This window comes from Fringilla coelebs, assembly GCF_963513975.1.
Source record: "Fringilla coelebs genome assembly, chromosome: 19".
NCBI classification, from domain to species: domain Eukaryota; kingdom Metazoa; phylum Chordata; class Aves; order Passeriformes; family Fringillidae; genus Fringilla; species Fringilla coelebs.
This window is the reverse complement of record NC_140045.1, coordinates 8,432,095-8,451,958: the sequence shown is the minus strand read 5'-3', so window position 1 is coordinate 8,451,958 and position 19,864 is coordinate 8,432,095. Positions and strand designations below refer to the sequence as shown.

General features: G+C 43.5%; 1 protein-coding gene across 5 annotated transcripts in view; it reads right to left on the bottom strand.

Annotated features, from left to right (window-relative positions):
* Positions 1-10,412: 10,412 nt before the first annotated feature.
* SPAG9 (sperm associated antigen 9) overlaps positions 10,413-19,864 on the bottom strand; it is a 63,337-nt gene continuing 53,885 nt past the window's right edge. For 3 of the 5 annotated variants that reach the window (XM_084218270.1, XM_084218271.1, XM_084218272.1), the window contains exons 26-30: positions 19,604-19,717; positions 17,881-17,919; positions 16,855-17,031; positions 16,346-16,483; positions 10,413-14,129 (exon numbers count right to left, since the gene is read on the bottom strand). In XM_084218270.1, the coding sequence (XP_084074396.1) occupies positions 14,014-14,129; positions 16,346-16,483; positions 16,855-17,031; positions 17,881-17,919; positions 19,604-19,717 (584 nt within the window). In that variant the 3' untranslated portion in view covers positions 10,413-14,013. The remainder of the gene's footprint in view (positions 14,130-16,345; positions 16,484-16,854; positions 17,032-17,880; positions 17,920-19,603; positions 19,718-19,864) is intronic. The other 2 variants (XM_084218273.1, XM_084218274.1) reach the window with 1 other exon arrangement.

Sequence of the window (19,864 nt, the reverse complement as noted above, 5' to 3'; positions counted from 1 at the left end):
ACTGTATTCACATTGACGTAGAGAAGCATCCTCTCGAGGAACACACCCTGCAAAGGCTCTTGAAGCGCTGCTATGGACTTGGAGAGGATTCAACTCCTGGTGCTCTTCACCTGCTCACATCCTGATTGCCTGTATGCAGGATAAAGCTGTGACTGTTTTACTTTAGGGCTGCAGGCTTGGTTTATTACGGTCAGATAAACAAATACAGGTTGTGAGTCAGTGCTGTCACTTCTGGATGCTGGCTGGGGGATGTGGTGGTGGCAGTGACACGCATACTGAAGCAATGTGGCACAGGAGCTAAACGCACAAGTCAGGATTAGTTGAATGCCTACAGCACAGACATCCACCAAGACCCTGTGACAATGGCATCTCCAGATTGATGATTTACAAGGAAATGTAAAGCATTTTAACAAAGAAATGCCTTGTTATTCCATAAAATAACAGGACAGAACACCCCACCCTGTCAGTCAGGGCCCAGACTCGCAGCCCAACAGTTCACACAAGTCAGCAGGGCTGGTTTAGTTCTCTCCAAAACCCCTTTACTCCTCTGCTAAAGGCTTAAATCCCTCTGATGACCTTCAGGTGAACTCTTGGCCTGCAGAGAGGGAAGGGATTATACAGAGGGGATGGGTGATGCTGGTAAACCAGCAAGCAGCAGCTGGGAGAAGCGGCACTGATGGGAGGAAGCCAGACACTGTCTGGGTCACTGCTCCAGGGGAGGGTTTCCCTATGGATGTCCATGCTGTGTGTCCGCTCTCCAGGGAACACTTGCTATTGAGGTGTTGGATGCTTCTCTGGGCCTTTGTGGACTTAGATTTTAGTAGCAAATAGTGGATGGCTGCAGTCCTGGGATGGACACCAGGCAGGACCATGGGATTCTCCTTGACTGACCAGCTGACCAAATGTAATAGCAGGGTATTTCTGCTAATTAGCTGGAACCTGTGAGCTGGTGGTGTGTAGCACTCTCTCTCACACACACACGCACACACACACACACATGCACACGTGTCTGCCTGTGGATAGTGGGGGCTCTGAGCACACAGAGTCTCTGTGTGAGAGATTCACTTCAAACTAGACAGCATGGGAGGCCCAGCTGCTCAGCAAAGTAATGGGCCCCAAATTTAAGCTTTTAGAAAGCTTCTTTTTCTCTACTTTTTATTTTTTCTTTCCATTACATGAACAGGACAATTAATCCTTTTTACTGCTAAGTATTATTTAACACACACACACCGCCTTCCCCCCTCCCTAATTTGGGTGGCAGTAGCAAGTGGCTATTTCTGTCCCCCTGTCAGCAGCCGGGAGCCCTGGGGTATTCCTCTTCCAGCCCTGTGTTTCCCCCAGGGCCAGGTTTCCTCCTTCTGTCCCATCCAGCTCGCTGGATTCCTGCCAGAGGCCCTGGTGCCAAGGGAGGGGTGATACAACTCCTGTCTACCTGAATGGAGCTGAGAGGGACAGGGGAGGCACTCGGAGTTATCTGACTCATGTGCCTGTCACCCTGCTGCTCCCTCACCTCTGGATGATCCCACTGTGCTGGGAGGACCACCTTGGTGTGGGATGTGCAGCAGGGATGTGTTTTACCTTGCTGAGACCTCACCAAGCTCACACTTCAGTGCTGCAAACCACAAAACAAAGCCCCCAGTCCAAAACAACACCCCATTTCTATATACTCGGCTGGGTTTGGAAACAGCTGCGACAGACCCACCATGGGCTGGGTTTCCAGCAGGAGTAGCCATGCCTGAAGTGCAGGTCCTGCCCTGGGATGGGGCTTTGATTTGGGGCTCAGCTGCCACACGCTGGCTGCAGACCGGGCTGGGGGTCAGCTGCTGAACAACCAAAACTGTGCCTGTTCCCCCACACCAGCAGGTCCTGTTGCCTCGCAGCATCTCGTGCTGTCTGCAGACAAAAATACTTCCCCAGCTGCTGCCCACCTGGTGCTGGAGACGAGTTTAGGAAACAGCAATAAGAAACTGAAAATAAATGGCTGAAAAGAGGGAGATACAGGGCTCATACCAGCAGTGAGAGCACTAACAATAGTGGTGATACATTCCATTAGAGTTATAAAACATAATTAAGCACTTGAGTGTCTTTGGGCATCAAGCAAGTGCCTCTCCACTGAGGAAACTCACAGAGGTTTAACAGGAGAGACAGTGTGTCCTGGGCTCCCAACACATCCTGGGCTCCCAGCTGGAGACTGCCAAAAATAGAGGATGTATGGACAGTGCTGTCAAGGGCTAATGCCAGGCACTGGTGGGGAATTGCCCCCTTGTTCTGTTTTAGGCTCCACCACACTCCTTTCACCCCCAGCCATGGAAATGTGGGGTTTTCCAGGGGATGAAAAAACCATTCCTGCTGGGAGAGTAAAGGGCAGGGAGGAGCAGGAAGGCATGGCCACCCCTTGGGGCACAAGCCCACTGCTGTATCCCCAGTAGTTCTCAGGAGCTGCTGGGATATGGATACACCAAAAAGATGCAGGAGCAGCTTGTGTAAGGCTCAGGCACATCAGCCAGCATCGCCTTCATGGTGGTTTTGGAAGGAGAAGCCACAGCTCTGAGCCATCTTCCAGTCCAGAGATGATCCCTGCTTGCTGGACTGCCCTAAACCCGGCAGCTGCATCTTCTACGGGGAGTTCCCAGCCCCTGAAAGGCTGGCTTGATTGCAATCCAAGCTTCTATCCAAACCCTAATTGTTGTTCAAGTGACTGAAATGATCAAGGCAAGACACCTGGATGTGCCCTTACCTCATTGATGAAGCCTCAGCTCCACCCCTCCCAACACAGTTGTGCAGAGCATGGCAGAGTACCCCTGGCCAGCAGGGACTACCCATTCTTGGGGTGCCCCATTTCCCCAGGAAAAGGTGGTTTTGTGCCAGTAAACTTCACCAGGGATAGGCAAGAGTGGCCCATCAGGTTTGGTTCCCTGCTGCTGTGCCCATCCCAATGCCTGTGGGTCTAGTGTCTAGCTGAGCGTCCACACCAGTGATATCATGGTCAGCTAAAGATGCCTCTCAAGTCAATTTATGCTGCTCTTTAGATTCTGTATAGAATATCATGCATGAGATTGAGTGGAAAATGTCTTTAACTCCTCCAGTAGCAGGATTATTTAACTGAGCTACTGTTCCCTAGAAACTTTTGACTCAAGCCTCGCAACATTGCAATACAGGAGAAATTAATACCACAACAGCCCTTAGCTAATCTGTTTTCTCTTCTGGGACTTGGAAAGCTCAAACTGGAATAAGGAAATTTAAAACCAGTTCAGCTCTAAGAATAAGTGGTAGTTAAAACCAGCATGAAATAGGCAAGGATTTTGAAAACAAAGGCATGGCTGAATCAAAACATGATCCTAAGTTAAAGCAGCTACAACCCCAGTGCTGCTCCTGCCCAGTGCGTACAGAGTATGTGAACAGGCTGAAGGATACGGCCGCCAGCGGGAGCCGAGACTAAGGTGAACTTCATGGCACAGACTTGACTACCAGGAGCACTGTGACTAAGAAGAGGAGACTGATGTCCACTGTGTGGCCATGGCTAAGGGTGCCACCCCCAAGGGTATCTCATGCACCTGCAGCTGCACAGCTAGACTGCATTTGAGTCAGAAGAGCTTGAAAGTCATAATTTTCTCTCATTCTTTCTATTTTTGGCTTCAGATTCTTGGATGTCTCCTGCCCACTCCCCAAATATGTGACAAGGAGTAGGTTTGAGATAGTAACAATATGAAAATGAGTCAAAGCACAGATAGAGCTGAAAGTTAGCACAAATGCAGGATAAAAACCTCTCAGCAAAAAATAAGAGTCAGGTAGGCAGAAGATCCTCAGGAAAAGACTGGGGAGCAAGGGAGTACTGCAGGCTCAGTGAGGTCCCCAGTGCCACATGGTTTAGGAAATCTCACAGGGACACTCACACTTCAGACACACCCCGCTCAGCACTGCCCAGGCTGAACCAAGGAGGCAAAAATCCAGAGTGAAATGGGAATGATCCCAAAATACAGGCTGTGAGGAGAGAGAGGGAGATAGCCAGCAAATAAACTAATTCCAAGATATTAAAGGCCAATAAGATCTTGCATCCTCCACAGCCATAAAACCTGCAGAAATAATGATGCCAAATACTGACACCATTTAAAGGGAGGGCACAATATTCTGTCACCATATGGTGATGTGGCACTGGCCAAGACCCTCAATTAGAGTACACACACACCTGGCAGTGCCTCATTTTTTGTTTATGCCCATCTTTCCTCTGGGGATATCCCCTGACTTCCTGCAGGGTACATCCTCATGGGATGGGGAGCTTTCCCCAGCAAAGAATTTATGTCAAGAAATTATTAGCTGGCTTATTCCAATCACAAAGTATTTTTATGTTTTTAACCAGAAGCTATAAAAATCCAGGAAATGTGGATTTATGGCCTATAAAAGGTTTAGCTTGAGCTATGACCTACAGTTTTATGTAATTTGCTACTGGCCTCAGAGTGGACTCCAAATCCAGCACCCCTGTGAGCTCTTTTTGGAGCATTTCTTGATTTGGGCTATTTAAAGCACAGCTGGGCCATCAGTCAGATATGGGAGCTTGGAGGACAGCTGGGCACTTGCCCCATGGCACAGGAAAGCCAGGAAGTGCCAACTTTCAGTTTCTCATGAAGACTGTGCCTGTGCCAAGTTGGAAAACGTCACCCCAATCTTGGCCCTTAGTGCTTTCCCTGGAAACAAGGTGTTTGCTGATGGGACTGCTCCTTTCTCACCCCTCTCCATCTCTTTAGGTGCCAGCAAGCCAAAACCTTTGAAGAGATAAATTGAACAGAATGGTTGTATCCATGTCTTGGCTTGTAGAAGGATCTGCCCCAGGGCTTGTGGGGGTGACTCTGGAGCATCTCTTCACCACAACCCACTTTGATGCCATTACTACCTTGGAGGCTTCTCTGAAGATTCAGTCCTGACACAGCCCTATGAAGGAGCAATGTAGCATCATGGAATATGCTGAGTTGGAAGGGACCCACAATGATCATCAAAGACCAACTCCTGGTCCTGCACAGGACACCCCAATAATCCCACTATTGTGCCTGAGAGCATTGCCCAAATGCTGCTGGAGCTCTGGCAGCTTTGGGGCTGTGACCACTGCCTCGGAGTAACTTCGTACCTTGAGAACATGTCTGGGTGATCCATCTCTGGAGGGGAAAGAAGGTTCTGCAGCATTAGTGATTTATTTAGTTTGTGACGAGAAGTGATGAGAGCTGCTCAAGCAGAGCGTGAGATATACCTAAAAAATGGAATCTGTACAAACAAGAAAGGAAATTGCAGCTGTGGAGCAAAGCTCCTGCGTCTCTTGTCCAAACACCAAAGCTTCCCTGGAGGAATGTGTGCTGCACACTGTGCCCTGAGGCCAGTATTTGTGTGTAGAGTAACTGGAGGGCCAAATACCAACAGCCCTGAAGAACCTCCAGACTAGTGCCAGTCTGATCTGCAGCTGGCTTTTTTGCTCTGATTTTTTCTTTTGGGGAGCAGTCTGAGAACAGTCCTACTTTTTATCATGGTTAAACACCAGCCCAAAGCAACACTGAGCAGTAAGAAGCACAGTCTAACTTGGTATCATGCAATCCAGCTGCTCAAGGTACAGAGAGCCCTGCAAAGTCTGCTCGAACCATAAGAAAAACATGGAAACTGCCACTTCATCAGTAGATAAAGACTTGCCAGTGCTGCCTCCGTCTGAAAATTCTCCTTATGACCTATTCACCCTTCCTTCACTTTCTTATTTCTGATTTCAGATCACACCTCATACAGCTTGCAAAGCCCAGCTCACAAAACAAGAACAGTTCAACACCCAAGTGCTGCTGCTGTCAGCCCACAATACTGCTGGTGGCTCAGCAGAGCTTTGTTAAAGTCTCTTCATCCCTCCAAAAATTCTCCTCCATGCTTCCTTTTGAAGGTTTCTGACCCATTTGTGTGATTTCCAGGCTGAGTGAAGGGATGAACCCCCTTTATGCTGCCAGCCAAGAGGGACTCCTGTACCTCTAGCCCTTCTGATGGACCAGGCCATTTTGAGAACAGGACATTTCAGGCCATTTTGCATCAGGCATTTCAAAGAGATTCTGACCAGCAGAGCCCTGAGCATCCTGCCAACCAGGACGGCAGCAGAGCCTGGGCTGTGAAAGGTGTGAAGAGCTGCAACTTCCCAGGATGAGCAGCCCCACAGCGATCATGGTGTAAACTCCACCTCACCATGTGCCCAGCGTGGCACACCCAGCTCTCTGCTCAGTTTGCTGCAGTTCAGCCACAGCTTTAGCCCAGAGGGGACATCTGGGGCTTTATTGCAGATGCAGGTTGCTATGGTGAAATGACTTTCTGAGCACCCTGTAAAGTTCAGAGAAGGATTAAAAAGGCTTGCAAAAGCCAGTCATTGATTTGCTGTGCCCAGCTGATGGCAGGTTGTCACCCAAAAAGCAGCAAAGCATTTTCCTCACCCCCTTTGCATAACACCTTTATTCTGTCCTGGTGTTCTCCAGTGCTGGCACTGCCAGTCAGATGCTGCTGGGATGTTCCTGGTGCCTTCCTTCCCTCTGGAAATGTCCTTCCTCATTTTCTCATCCCACATGTGGAAATCTGCAAAGCCCTGAGCAAGACAAGGATGGGTACCTTGTGTCTGGTGCTGAGTTTGTAATGCTGAGGTGGGGGGGTCCTGCACCCCTCGAACCTCTGAGCTTGGGCCCGTCTGAACTTCCATCCTTCCTCCCTCCTTCCTTCTCAGGAGGAATGAGACACAAGCACATCTGCACAGGGCAGAAGAGCTTTTTTAGCTCCCGAGCACCCACACAGTGTTTATTTGCAAGTGAGTCAACCGGACTCTAATGGGTTTGTGGATGCTGCACAATTCACTCTCTTTTATCTCAGGGATTTTCATTAACTTTTGGGCAATTTTGACAAGGATTGAATTTTCTCCACCCACACGCACATCCTGCTGTTCTCTCATTGAACACATCAATTAGCAGCCGAAAGAGTCCTCAACACCTTTTCTCCTCTGGATTCAGCCTCCCCCATCAGCCTTTAACAACATTTCCTTGTGCAGTTACCCACCCCAAACCAGGTCTGGCCTGAAAAGACTGAAACACTTCACATCTGATCCATGTGCTGCTCATCCCACACATATCTCTGTGCCATTCCAGAAGCAGAAACCAAATGCCCCAAACAAGGACAGAATCATGTACAGCACCTGCAACCCTGCAACAACATCTGCCAGGAGCACCCATGCAGTGGCAGAACAAGTGTAAAATTTTCTATCATTCTCATTCAGAGTATCCAGAGTATTTCAGAGGTATTCCAGCTGCCTTTGCAAACCAGTAAGCTCTCTGATTTCCTGATTTTTAGTCCTGCTGGGATACAGACAGCTGCATCATTTTCCATCAGTCCAGTTGTTTCCACAAGGTAGAAGCTGATTCATCCAGCCTGGAGACACAGGAGGATCCAGGGTGACCTGTGGGACACCTTCCCACACTCCCGCTCCCTCCTCCAGGTGTTACTTTCAGCTGCCATCAGCCAGGACATCAGGATGTGTGTTCTGACCCAGGGCAGCACCATCAGCTCCCCTTTTTCCTTGAACTCAAAGCAAACATCAGCCAAATTTAATTTTAATTTTAAAGGGAGACCCTGAGATCTGTGTCTGCAGACCAGGCTTTGGGAAAGTCTAAGGATCACACTGGGAGGAAGCTGCTATCACTACCACAAAGGGCCTAGCTGGTGGCAGCTCCATCCCTGCCAGCCCTGAGCCAGGGCAGGGCCTCAGGGACACAGGATATTGATCCCATCTCAGCTCCATGTGCCGAAAGGTGCATGTGAAAAGCAGATGTGATGTCTGGGAAAGTTTTCAACATGATTTTTTTTTTTTTTTTTTTTTTTTTCCCCTTTTCCTCTTCATTTAAGCTCCAAATCTGAGACAGCCTAAAAGGTACCTGGACACAGCAACATTCAGGAACAGGAGATGGCAGCACCCCCAAATATGCCCCAAATCCCTGGGCACTGGAAGTAGGCAGGGGAAGGTCTGGGATAGACGTAAGGAGCATCAGCCCTCTCAGCCCTGCAGCCCCAGCTGCTGCTGGCTTATGAGTTTAGAACTGGGGCCTTTAACATCACACCTGCAACTGGAACAGAACTTCCCTGAAGGCTGGAGAAGCAGCAGGAAGGGGAGTGCTGGGGAGCAGCTGCTCAGCCCTTGCAGTGCCAAGAAACCTCATCTCCCCCACCCTGCCTGGCTCTATCCCAGTGCCCAGCAGGACCTTTCTCTAATAAAGGAAAAGCTTTCCCTTTCCCAGATGTTAAGTGAATTGGACTGGAGACCCCAGCTCCAGAGCAGACAGAGGCAAATCCCAACTGGAGCACTTACAGGGGTGAGGGCAGGGGAGCATCTCCTGAATTCTGAGTGGCTTGGATTCTTCTGTCCTTCCTTAGACACAACAGCTTCACCTGGGAGAGCTGTTTTAGGGAACCTGAAGCTTGGCTGCTGTAGGAAGCCTAGGAGAAGGGAATGCTCAAGCAGAATGAGTTTTCTCTCGGGCTCCACATTGTGTTTGAATTGTAAGAGCACCATCTTGTGTCACAACTCAGACTGCTGCTGCACCTGGCCAGAAGCGCAAGCAGAGTGTAATAAACACCAATCCACATCTCTTCCCATCAGCTCCCTTCCTGCCATCATCTTGAAGTGTTTTAAAAAGCAGGAAACTATTTGCACTCAAAATAGGTTTTTTTTTTAAAGATGTGTAACCACACAGATTCACAGCAAGTCCTGCAGGCCACCCCAGGAGTTAGTCCAGGTCCCTGGCCAGAGGCCCCTCACAGCTTGTTCTACAGTAGAATTAAGGAGCACTTGTGAATCAGAGATCACCACAATGATCAGTACAAGCTCCAGACTGTATTGCTCAAGACAGGACACTGAAAATGGGAGGTGAAGGCAAAAAGAATCCCAAATTTTTGGTTTACTATTTATTCCATTGTAGAAAAAGGGAAATAGTCTTCCTCAGTAAGTTTGAGGTTTAATTTCCAAGAAAAAAAAGTGGTTTTCAATAAAAGCATTCCCAGTAAAAATGCTTTCCCAGTAAAAAAATGCATTCCCAGTAAAAAAGTTTAATAGTGTGTGTGTATTCTGCCCTGAACACCTCTTGGTGTAGGAGACTTATACAACTGAGAGAACTATTTAGAAATCTGCCTCAGAAACAGGGAATGCTTTTCCCATGATCCCATGCCCAGTGCAGACAGGTTTGTTATTTCCAACGGCTTCAAACTTCAGCCTCCAAACACCACTTACAACTCCTTAGCTCAGTTCAGAACTCTATCTCTCTCCTCACCAGATCTGAAAAATTAAATTGCTTCTGCACAGACCAGAGGGGGTCCAGGGCTGCTGGAAGAGCTAAAACATTTCCAGAGTGAAGATTTATGATTTTTCTTCCCTTTTAATACAGACACACTCTGCTTTAGCACAGTGCAGTGTGTGACCTGCTTGGGAATGGACATGGCCCCAGAACCATCACTGTAAGGAGAGGGAAATGCATCAGGACATATGTTCTGGAGAGGAAACAAATCTTCCAGGAAAACTCCACTAACTAAGCAAAAATTATGGTGGGTTTGTTAAGCACCAGGTTTATAAAGCTTCAAGGTGATACAACAGTGGTAACAGGACATTTGGTGGTTCTCATCCATTGGATGATTCCAGTGTTTGCACACGCATTTGCACAAACAAATCTGAAGCAATTTTGTTCTGGAAGTTTTAAACAACTTCACATGAGCCCTTCACCAGCCCAATGGCAGCAGTAGCACCTGCAGTGACACTCACAGGGAGGGGAGGGGGGTTTTGTGTCCCCAGCACAGCTTTCCACACCCAGTAGGACTCCCTCAGTCCCGGGAATAGCCAGGGGTTCTTGGGGACACTCCTGACACACTGATCAGGACACACAGCTGGGACATATGTGCTTAGAAAGGGGCAGGTGAGCTGGGAAAACATGAAACCCTGGCTCAGGCCAAGTGGTCTGTTTCTGCAGTCACCATGTCCTCATTCTTCTGCCTTAAAAGCACATCACTTCCTGTACTGAGCATGAAGTAACCAGCAAGGATTTGAGCTCTGATGAATTTCCGCTAAAACAATTCCAAAAATAAATCTCAGTGTCAGCATCTATTTCATCTGATATAATCTATTTCATCTGAGCTGCATTAAGCAGATCTCCTCCAGATCTGTATATTAAGAGAGGCACAGACATCATAGCTTTTCTTCACAGCTTTTGTCTGAGCCCACTACAAGAGAGCAGGATAACACTAGTCCTGGACTGACCCAAACAGATCATTGATAATGACAATATTTGTCATTAGCGTAAAATCCCCAAAATTGTGTCTTCTGATAGCACCGAAACTCGGCAAAATTAACATGAGATTACAAAGAACACACTGACCCAATGCAAGTTTCATATACATATTTATATATATTTCATGTACAAAGTTACATTCTGAACCTCATGGATTCAATAATAGAAATAAATACTGAAATAACTACACTGCTATATGAGCTCTTCTGCTCACGGAAAAGAAGCCTCAAGTTTTAACAGACAGCGAGTTTAATGCTGTAGAATCCATCTCAGATTACAGAGGCAGGTAAAATTCAGCATAAAGTGTCCAACAGACAAAACTTTCAAAAATTACGGACCATAAAATGTTTAAAATATATGTTTAAAAGATTGAGAAATGTGCATCAACAAAATTAATAAAGGAACCTTAATCTTGTTAGAGGGCAGGAGATACATTTATTGTATAGAAAAATGCTTTGAGGTGCAATATAGGTTGTTACAATATGGCATAACCCTGTTAGAAAAGAACATTTAATTTCCCTAAAGAAGAACTGTATTTGAGTTTACCATGTCTTGTTTTACAGAGCAAGGCCTTCACAAGGCCCGCATCAACAGGGCCATTTACAGAGTGCTAAGTCAGGTTTAATCCTTTGGTAACTTTTATAATACTCACATGGAAATAAATATTCAGTTACACAGCATTATTTAAAGACATACGTTCTTTAGAACAGTTAGTATAATAAAACAGATTAAACATTTGTTTATTACTAAGGCAGCCTATGATAAAGTGTCTATGCCCTGTCAGCTCGATCCTATCCGGCACAGGAAGACCTTCCCAAGGAATGGACAGTGCAGCCTCACCCTCACCATGCAAACATCCTTACCCAGACAAGTCATGTGCTGCATATTTTGTGCTCGAAATGTTTCCAAACTATTAACAAGCTGTAGATATCAAGAGATTAGCTCCTATTTATATGATGCTTTAATCATGAGTGTAATGCATAAACACATTCTTGAGACGGAGTTGAGGGTGTATTGTCATCACAGTGCCTGGGATTTGCGTGCTTTATTCACCTTTCAAAGTGACCTTAAGGGGAGTTTATACAGCCCAGCACACTGTGATGGCAACAGGGACCCAGTTAATCTACTGTACCTTAGGACAGGGGATAAAGTTTTTAAACGAGAAATAGAGAGAAGTGCACATGCCTTTATCTACACCCATAGTGCTACATAGTTCAACTACTGTCTGCTTTAAAACCCTTCCACTTTTGAACAGAAGAAATCCATCGCTCTCTGAAATATTCGCAAGGGCTGGCCCACTGAAGCTAAAATGGCACGGGGGGCCAGCACCATTTGGCAAAAGACCAGGTACACACTTGCCAGGTTGCACTGCTCCAGTTGGAGCAGTAATGCCACTCAGAGAAAACAGCTTGTCTTTAACAACAAATTAAATCCTACAAAGAACCAAGGAACAGAATTGTGCGCTTTTCTTCTGAGAACATGAGAACGTGACAATCAACCAGTGACTAAAAACCTTTGGAGATTGTGTTTTCCAAAGAGAAAAATAAAATAAATTCAAGAAAATGGCAGGGAAAACAATGAAACGGCACCACTCACAGCCAAGATTCTACACAACAGTAAAAGTTTAGACAGCATTTTTCTTAAGACATCCCATCAGCTACTTCAGATGTGCTTCATGTTCAGCATACATGCCTATAGGTTTAAAATAGGTTTAAGTGTGTTGACTCAGGTTACTTTTGTATAATTGGTATTTGTATAATTTTTAATAAGCTTCCAGACTTTATATTTAAGCCAAAGTATTTTAAGAGTGACATTCAAGATGAATATGGAAAGCAAAGTATGAACAACATGCTCTCATTGCTTTTGGCATTCTGAAGAGAAAAATACTACCAAGATATTAAACATCTTTAATAAGGATTTTTACTACATAGTTCATGTCCTAAATACATATTTACGAGAGGAACAGCTGTGTACAAAATATGTTGCTTAAAAAGTATTTATAGATATAAATCTAACCAATAGACCTGAATGGAGATTTTCTGGTTTATCAGCTATGATATGCATTTGAAAAAGCTGCCTAAATATATATTTACACAATAGACCTCAGCTAAATGTGTTCATTTTAAAAATTAAGAAAATATATAAACACATGTTTGCCTGATAGACCAGAACTGCTCCTATTGCATAAAAATGTTTAGGCAGTTTTAAAAAAGTGTTACTATATTTACTCCTCTGAAACTGTTCAGTTCTCTCATATAATCAAGTTACTAAATTTCTCTGCTAATCTGAACAGCTCCAGCCTTTTGCGGGTAAATGCTGGATGTTTATTAAAACCCCTCAAAACTTACTTTCCAGAGACTAAATTAAAGAGCAAATCTGGATTTTTAAATCTTCTGAAGTACAGAAATCATGAGTGTTTAACTTAGGTCTGATACTAATGCAGAAATTTCAATGTAAAAGGAAGACAGTTTTAAACTCACATTTAGGGTTAAAAAAAAGATGGTGAGTAGACAGAATGTCAGCCTAAGATTAGTCTCTTGACTTTCCGTAATTTTCTCTGTCATTGTGTTACCGGATAATATTGTTGCTGAATTATTTATTTTTTTTAACTAAACTGGGATATGGAGCTACAAAAAAAATACAATTTGTACCTAATTATCTGGAACTACACTTCCTTTGATGCCTCAGGCATCACCTTTATGATCTCACTTGTGCAGAATCTGGTTTTTTTCCTGTACACTCTCAGTCTTTTCTCATGCTCTAATTGAGGTCTCCAACCTTCACACACATAGTGCCTTATGAGTTTGAACAGTTAGGCAGAGAAGATCATTCTAAGTGCTTAGGACATAAGGGATTAAGAAAAGAACAAAACATATCCCCTGTCTGAGAATTTTACAGTTATTTTCCAATTTATATCAACCTAAGAATACCCTTCAGAAACAGAGTTGTTCCATGTCAGGGAGATGGAACACTATACTCAAAAAACATTATGCTCAAAATTGCTCATTACTGAGGGCAGCAGTTGTCAAACTTTAAGGTTCAATAGTGAAAATATGATTTTATTTAAATATTTTCATTTTAATTCCTATACAGCCTCCTCTTTCCCCCCACAAATTCTAAAGAATGTAACAAATTAAACCGTGTATACCATATGAGCAAGAGTTTCCAGTTTTGAAAACAAAAGATGAAATATACAGTTTGCTTTAGCCCTCACTGAGTATTTGGATGAGTCTTAATAATCCATCTTTTAATTTGCCCATTTTTTTCATACTCTGGGAATAACTTTGCTGTTTTACCCAATGCATTATACAGTGAAATGAAGCTCAGTTGGAACAAAGCTGAACTCAAGTGACACTACCAAAGAAGTGAACACATGAGACTGCTGTGGTACAGTAAAACTGTATCAGCTGCTCACTGTGGTGTGCACACAAGCTGGAGAAACATCTTATTTCCTCTCACACTGTTCCATTTAACACGGGTGCAGTAAAACAGCACAAGCTAATTCCTGTATAGCTAAAGTATGACAGGTTTCAATATAAAGTTAAACAGTAAAGAAATGCTTCAACATCATGTAGTGGAACAGGTTCACAAAATAAAAAAAACATGCAGAAGCTTTTTTTTTTTTTTGTTTTTTTTGCTTCCCCCCTCCCCCCCCACACACCATTTTTAAGGTCTCCAACTGCATCCTACAGGCTCACTCACTGCCACACATGACTTGCCACACTATCAAGTGACTCCTCTCAGCTTTGGCTACAGAAGGTTCTAGTGGTAGAGCTTCTCCCAGGAGTTCAGATTCTCCTCCTTCATCACCTGGAACAAAACAGCTTTGGTTGAGGCAGTCAATAACCAGAATAGCATCAACAACACATGCAGCAAGACAAGAAAAAACGCTAAAAAGACAGTGTCGCCATATGCTGATATAAAAACATATTAAAGTCTGTGAATGTAAACAGAGTGTGTTGCATAATTATCTCAGAGCCCAGCGTTCTGCTGGCGATATTCTTTACTTCTAGCCCAAAAAATAATGGCAGTTTCATAAGTATTGATATTCTACATCTTTCATTACTTATAACTCTTAAATGTAGAGAAACCTAATCTGCAAACTACCAGGCAGACATAGAGATGGTTTTGACACTACAAAGTGTTCTGGGACAAACCCAAACATATAAATGCTCTGGGACAAGAGCTGCAATTGAGCACACGTGAGACAACACAACATTCATGTCTATGGTCAATCTTTCCCGCTCTTTCCTCCTGTGCCAGTTATTCCAGCTTGTCACAACTCTGCCCATAGTGGCAAAGACAGCCTTGAGCATGTTCTCCATTATTGCTCTTCAAAAGGAAGAGCAGTTTTGTAGCTGCACCTGAACTCTGGGTGACAGCAGCTGACTGGGACCAAAGGTGACACTGAACTGCACATGGACAGCCAGGACCATCAATGCAGAAGGTCACTTTAATCACAGGAAACAGGAACTAGCCTACACCTCAGGAAGGTCCCAAATCAAATTTTGGCTGGTGTTCTGGTTAGACTCCTTTGGAGGGCTGAGGGAGCTAAACACAGAGTAACCTCAAACCCCCTAAGTTTGCTAGGCTCATGTGGCACTGGCTGGGCTAAGGCAGCACTGGCACTCAGCTCATGGCTTTGCCAACATGCCACAGGGAGAGGAAAACGAGCATTTGGAATATGGCTGTTCCAGCTGCCCTGAGTGACTGCAGCACTTGAGCCCTCACTGCACTGTGGCACAGAACTGTGTCCAGTCCTGCCTCCCACAGATTTCCAAAACGGTCACCCCAGGAACCTGCTTGTCACTGATTAGTGGGATGACAGGATTTGGAACGGCCTTCCTGGGTTTTCCTTTGTAATGGTGGGTTGTTGTGCTGTTTGGTTGGTTTTGAAAGATTTAGGCAAAAAGTCAAAGGCAGGTCTAAGAGTTCTGACACCTTTTTATCCACTTTTTGTCAAGGTCTCCGGCTGCAGATTTATAGCACAGAATCACAACAGCTCTCACTTTATTTCCCCAAACAGTTCAATTAAAAAGAAGATAACATGTTTACACAATAAATATTTTATGGGCTAGATCATGCCAAACTGCCACCCAAGAAAAGCAGTGATCAAATACGATGGGCATGCAGAGATAAGCGATCTACTTTCCCACTCAAAAATTACTAAATTTTACACTGAGTATTCTTCACTTAACATGACTTGTTTTCAGTCAGTCTGCATATTTAAGTAAGTAAGGACATGTTTTTCAGCAGCTTGAGACAGAAGATTAACCTGCCAAAGCAAGACTGAAAGCATAAACAGGAAGGTGGTACATGACTCCAAAGCAGAGTTTCAAATAAACCTTCTCACACAGTTATTCCTGTTATAGATGAGTAATTAGATGGTTGACTCTCACAATTAAGGGGTAAATGTTACGTGTATGTTAAGAGAAATTTTATAGATGTATAGTTATGTTACTGTAATATGTCCTCTCCCTTGCATGGGGATGGCCTTGGTAGTTGGGGCGTTTGGGGAGGGGCGGCCTGTTACTACGGTAACACCTGATCTCCAATCAAGATGTAAGAAAGTGAACTCCACCATTAGACAGCAAAGAAGGAGATGACTGATGAGACTTTGGGAGGAGCTAGAGGTATAAAAGGCAGAGCATCCATTTTGTAAGCAAGCACATGGTGATTGAGTCCTTTGCTCCCAGTGCTCTATTTTTTCCTTATTTAGTCCTTTTGTTGTATTTTTGTTAAATACAACAAGGTTTATTAAACCTTTGAAATTTTAAAAGTGAGCATCATTTCTCACATCCCAAAGGTCATGGTTTATTAGGAGGAGGAGGAGGAGAAGCTGAAGGTGTGTGTCAGAATAAAAATACTTCTACCCCTGCAGTTTATGATAAAGACTGTATATATACTGACCACACAAATGCACTCACTGCAATTAAATGCACTCACTGCAATTACAGCAGCAGTTATTATGTGGTTAATACCCTTTCAGTATGAAGTACGACTCATTTAAAGCTCAGATTTCTTACCCATTCTGAAGTCAATGTATCCTTCTCCACCGCTTATCACCAACATTGATTTTAAGGGACTCTGGTTCAAGGACTCCTGGGCTTGTTTATCAGCTGTTACATCTGTTCCACCACTACTCTGAGGGCAAACAACCTGACCTGGGTGAAAAACAGAACACTTTTTTACACCTTACCTCAGAGTAAAAACTTCTGAGCTTGGTCATTAGATGACAATGCCTAAAGCAGTTGAATGCCTTCTTAACAGGCAAGTGCTCACTTAGCACAGCACCTTTTCACAGAAGGAAACAAAGTCCTTGCATGTGATCAAGCCCTTTTCTTCCTATTAAACAGGGCTGTACTTAGCAATCAGACAAGGCTTTTAATTAAAATACAATACATTGTTTCTGAGAGTACTCTTGCTATCTTTGACTAAGCACCTTGTTTAACTAAGTGAATGAAGGAAAAAACAACAAACAAAAAATCCTAACAAAAAAACCCCACCTCTTTTGAAGGTGGCAACAGAACCTCACCTGGTACTGCAACAAAGAATTTCACAGCATCCCGGTGGCCATGGAAGCAGAGCTGTGCGTGCGCCATGGAACAGTAGGGGATGAATGTCCCTGGAGTCACTTTGTCACTGTGCTCATCTCCATACACACGGATCACACTCCCCGGACGGTTTCCAGAGCCTGCTGCTGATTTATTGGCTGTAAAAGAAGAGGTTGTTTTCTACCTCAAAACACAAATTGCTGAAGTGGTTATTTGTTAAGAAACCTTATGATACCATCTAAGAGCTAAAGCCAACTTAGATAAAAATGAAACAGGAGGGCAGCAATGCCAATTCAAGACAGAGCTGGAAAGAAAAAGATTGCATGCTTCGTTATTTTAAGTACATCAGAAAATGGAGTAGGATTCTTATTAGTCTAGCATATACACCAGATTTCAATATCCTACTTTTGGGAAAAAATAATTTGTGACAGGACTATCTTTCATAGAAAATAAGTACCTCTAATGTGTTTCAGTATGAGCAAATTCCATGTACTTAAACATGTAATTAAAGACAGTTTCATTCCAACTAATCATAATGTATGCCCTTGCCAGCAAAAATTGTCTAGGAACAGCCACCTGTGGGCATGAAAGAGCTACCCTATAATCATTCTACATCTACATTTTACTGTGAAGTTTTAAACCAGAGAAGTACTCATGCTAGACATACAAGACATCTCCATTCCAAAGACTATCAAAGTAGTGAAAGAAACAGTGATTTGTAACAAGACAGCAAATGATGTGGATTAATGACAAAGTTATAAGATGTGATATCACATTGGCCGGAAGAGAAAGTCTATATGAGAGTTCAGCTGCAACACAGGATGATATGCTAAACTGCTGAGCAGATTGGTGGCCATTTAGCAAACATAAAACTGCTGCAATGCAGTAACTGCAAGTGGAAAAACATTTAGGAACATACAAAGGGTAAATCTATAAGGAGTGGGAAACAGCCTCAAAGTGGCTATTATAAGCCTGAAAGTAGGTTTTGGTTCAGGATCTGCACTTACCCCGCAGCCCCAGTAAACGTCCCTGGTGGAGGATTACAGCTAGTGAGAAAGGAGGAAAGGGGAAATGGATAGGTATGACAGTAGAGGAGAAGGATTAATGAGAACCCACCGCTCATCTTTTGGTTTTTGATAAGGTAGAGCTTAAAATTTTTGCTCCTAAAAAAACCAATAGATATTTAATTACAGAAGATTTGATCAAAAGTCACAAAGAATAGCATCTTACTATAGAAGTTTCAGTACAAAATAGACCACAAAAGCACTGTCACGTATTTTTAAGTTTATTATTGATTAGAAAAGTTTCCCCTTTCTCTCTTTCCTTGGCAGGAGGCTCCAGAATAATACAGAATGACTCATGTTTTCAAGTAGCCTTTTGGAACATCATCTGCTGCCCTGCTACTAGGACCCAGGGGATTGGGAGATGCCACTGCTTATGCAAGGATGTGACTGCTTTATTAATATTTCTCACCAGGGTTCTCAGCCCCACTATCAGGCTACCCCCAAAAGGCTGACCCACAACCAACCAACAGAAATGAAATGCAACTGAACAGCTTTAATAGGGATTTCTTCACATTGACTTGTGGTTTAAAACAAAGTCCACTGGAAACATTAATTTAAGCTTGATGCAAATGAAGAGCTATAATTTTTGAAAGCATGATTTAAAGTGTCTCAAAATCCATGACAGGAAGCCTGTCCTTCCTCAGTACATTCATGCAAAAAAAAAAGACAGTTACTGAATGGATGGACAATGCAATGGAACATGAGAAACAATGCGTATGTTTGCTGTTCAACAAAGCAGATACAACATGAAGAGTTTTCACTATTAAATCACCCTAAAACTCCACCTGTCAGACTGCAGTATGTTCTAAGTAACAACAGTACAGTTAGGACTATCATAGGTCTGCATTTTATTTTCTGAAATTTCTGTCCACCTGTTATAACATTAGTCTCAGGCACAAGTGTTGAGGCTTTTTTTTTGGTTGTTGTTTAAATGCAATCAATTTACACAGAGATCCTTCCCAAGCTTTACCTATTTAAAATTTGGTTTGCCCTTGAGCTGTTATTTTCTCCTGAGATTCAACTGCCCTCAATTAGTTTCAGCCTATGACAAGAGTCTGGGGTCTGTTATGAAGCAAAAACCAAGATTTACATGATTGGAATTTGACCTGGATGTTAGTGCCCTGTTTGAATGTATTTACAGCCCCTATAACTCTGAACGTGTCCTTTAAAGCAGTCTGTGCTATTTCTGTTCCAGTCCTGTATACCCACTTTGAGATGAATTCTCAAAAATTAAAGCAAATCAAATTGTATTAGTAACAACAACATGCTCAAATCAAAGAGAAATGTATTTTGTGATCACATGGCAATCAAAAATAACATTAATAAGAAAACTAATGATGCCCTGTATAAGCAATAAACGTCTATCAATGCTCTTAATGCTCAGAACACCTCTAAGGCTTCAAAGCGTCCCTTTGATTCAAGCCAACTCTGCTCAAATGGCAGTACAGGAGATTCTGGAGATGTATTATTTTCTCAGGGTAATTTTCACCACATGCACAGATACAGGTGCTAAACATCACACAGGCCTCAACTGTTACAAACCTGAAAGAGTCAGAGCTGGCAATGAAGCTTTCTATCCATTAGCAAGCATCTGAATGGTGTTTAATGCTCTTTTTTTTATGCCTACAGCATATTGCACAGTACTATTCATTAATATTTTACTTACTTTCTGTTAATGGAATGGAGATGATGACACCATTTCCTGTTCCTACCCATAAACGATTACAAGACACCATAAGTGCTGTGATTCTCACAAATGAGAATCCCAGTTTACCAGTACCTAAAAACAAAAGACACTTTTCATCAAAAATTATGAGCAAGAATAATTTTAGTTCTACAACAGAGAATCTAAAATCCAACTCCCAAATCACACAGACAAGTAATTCCCTCCCACTTTTGACAGAAACAAAGTAGAGGAGCACTTTTA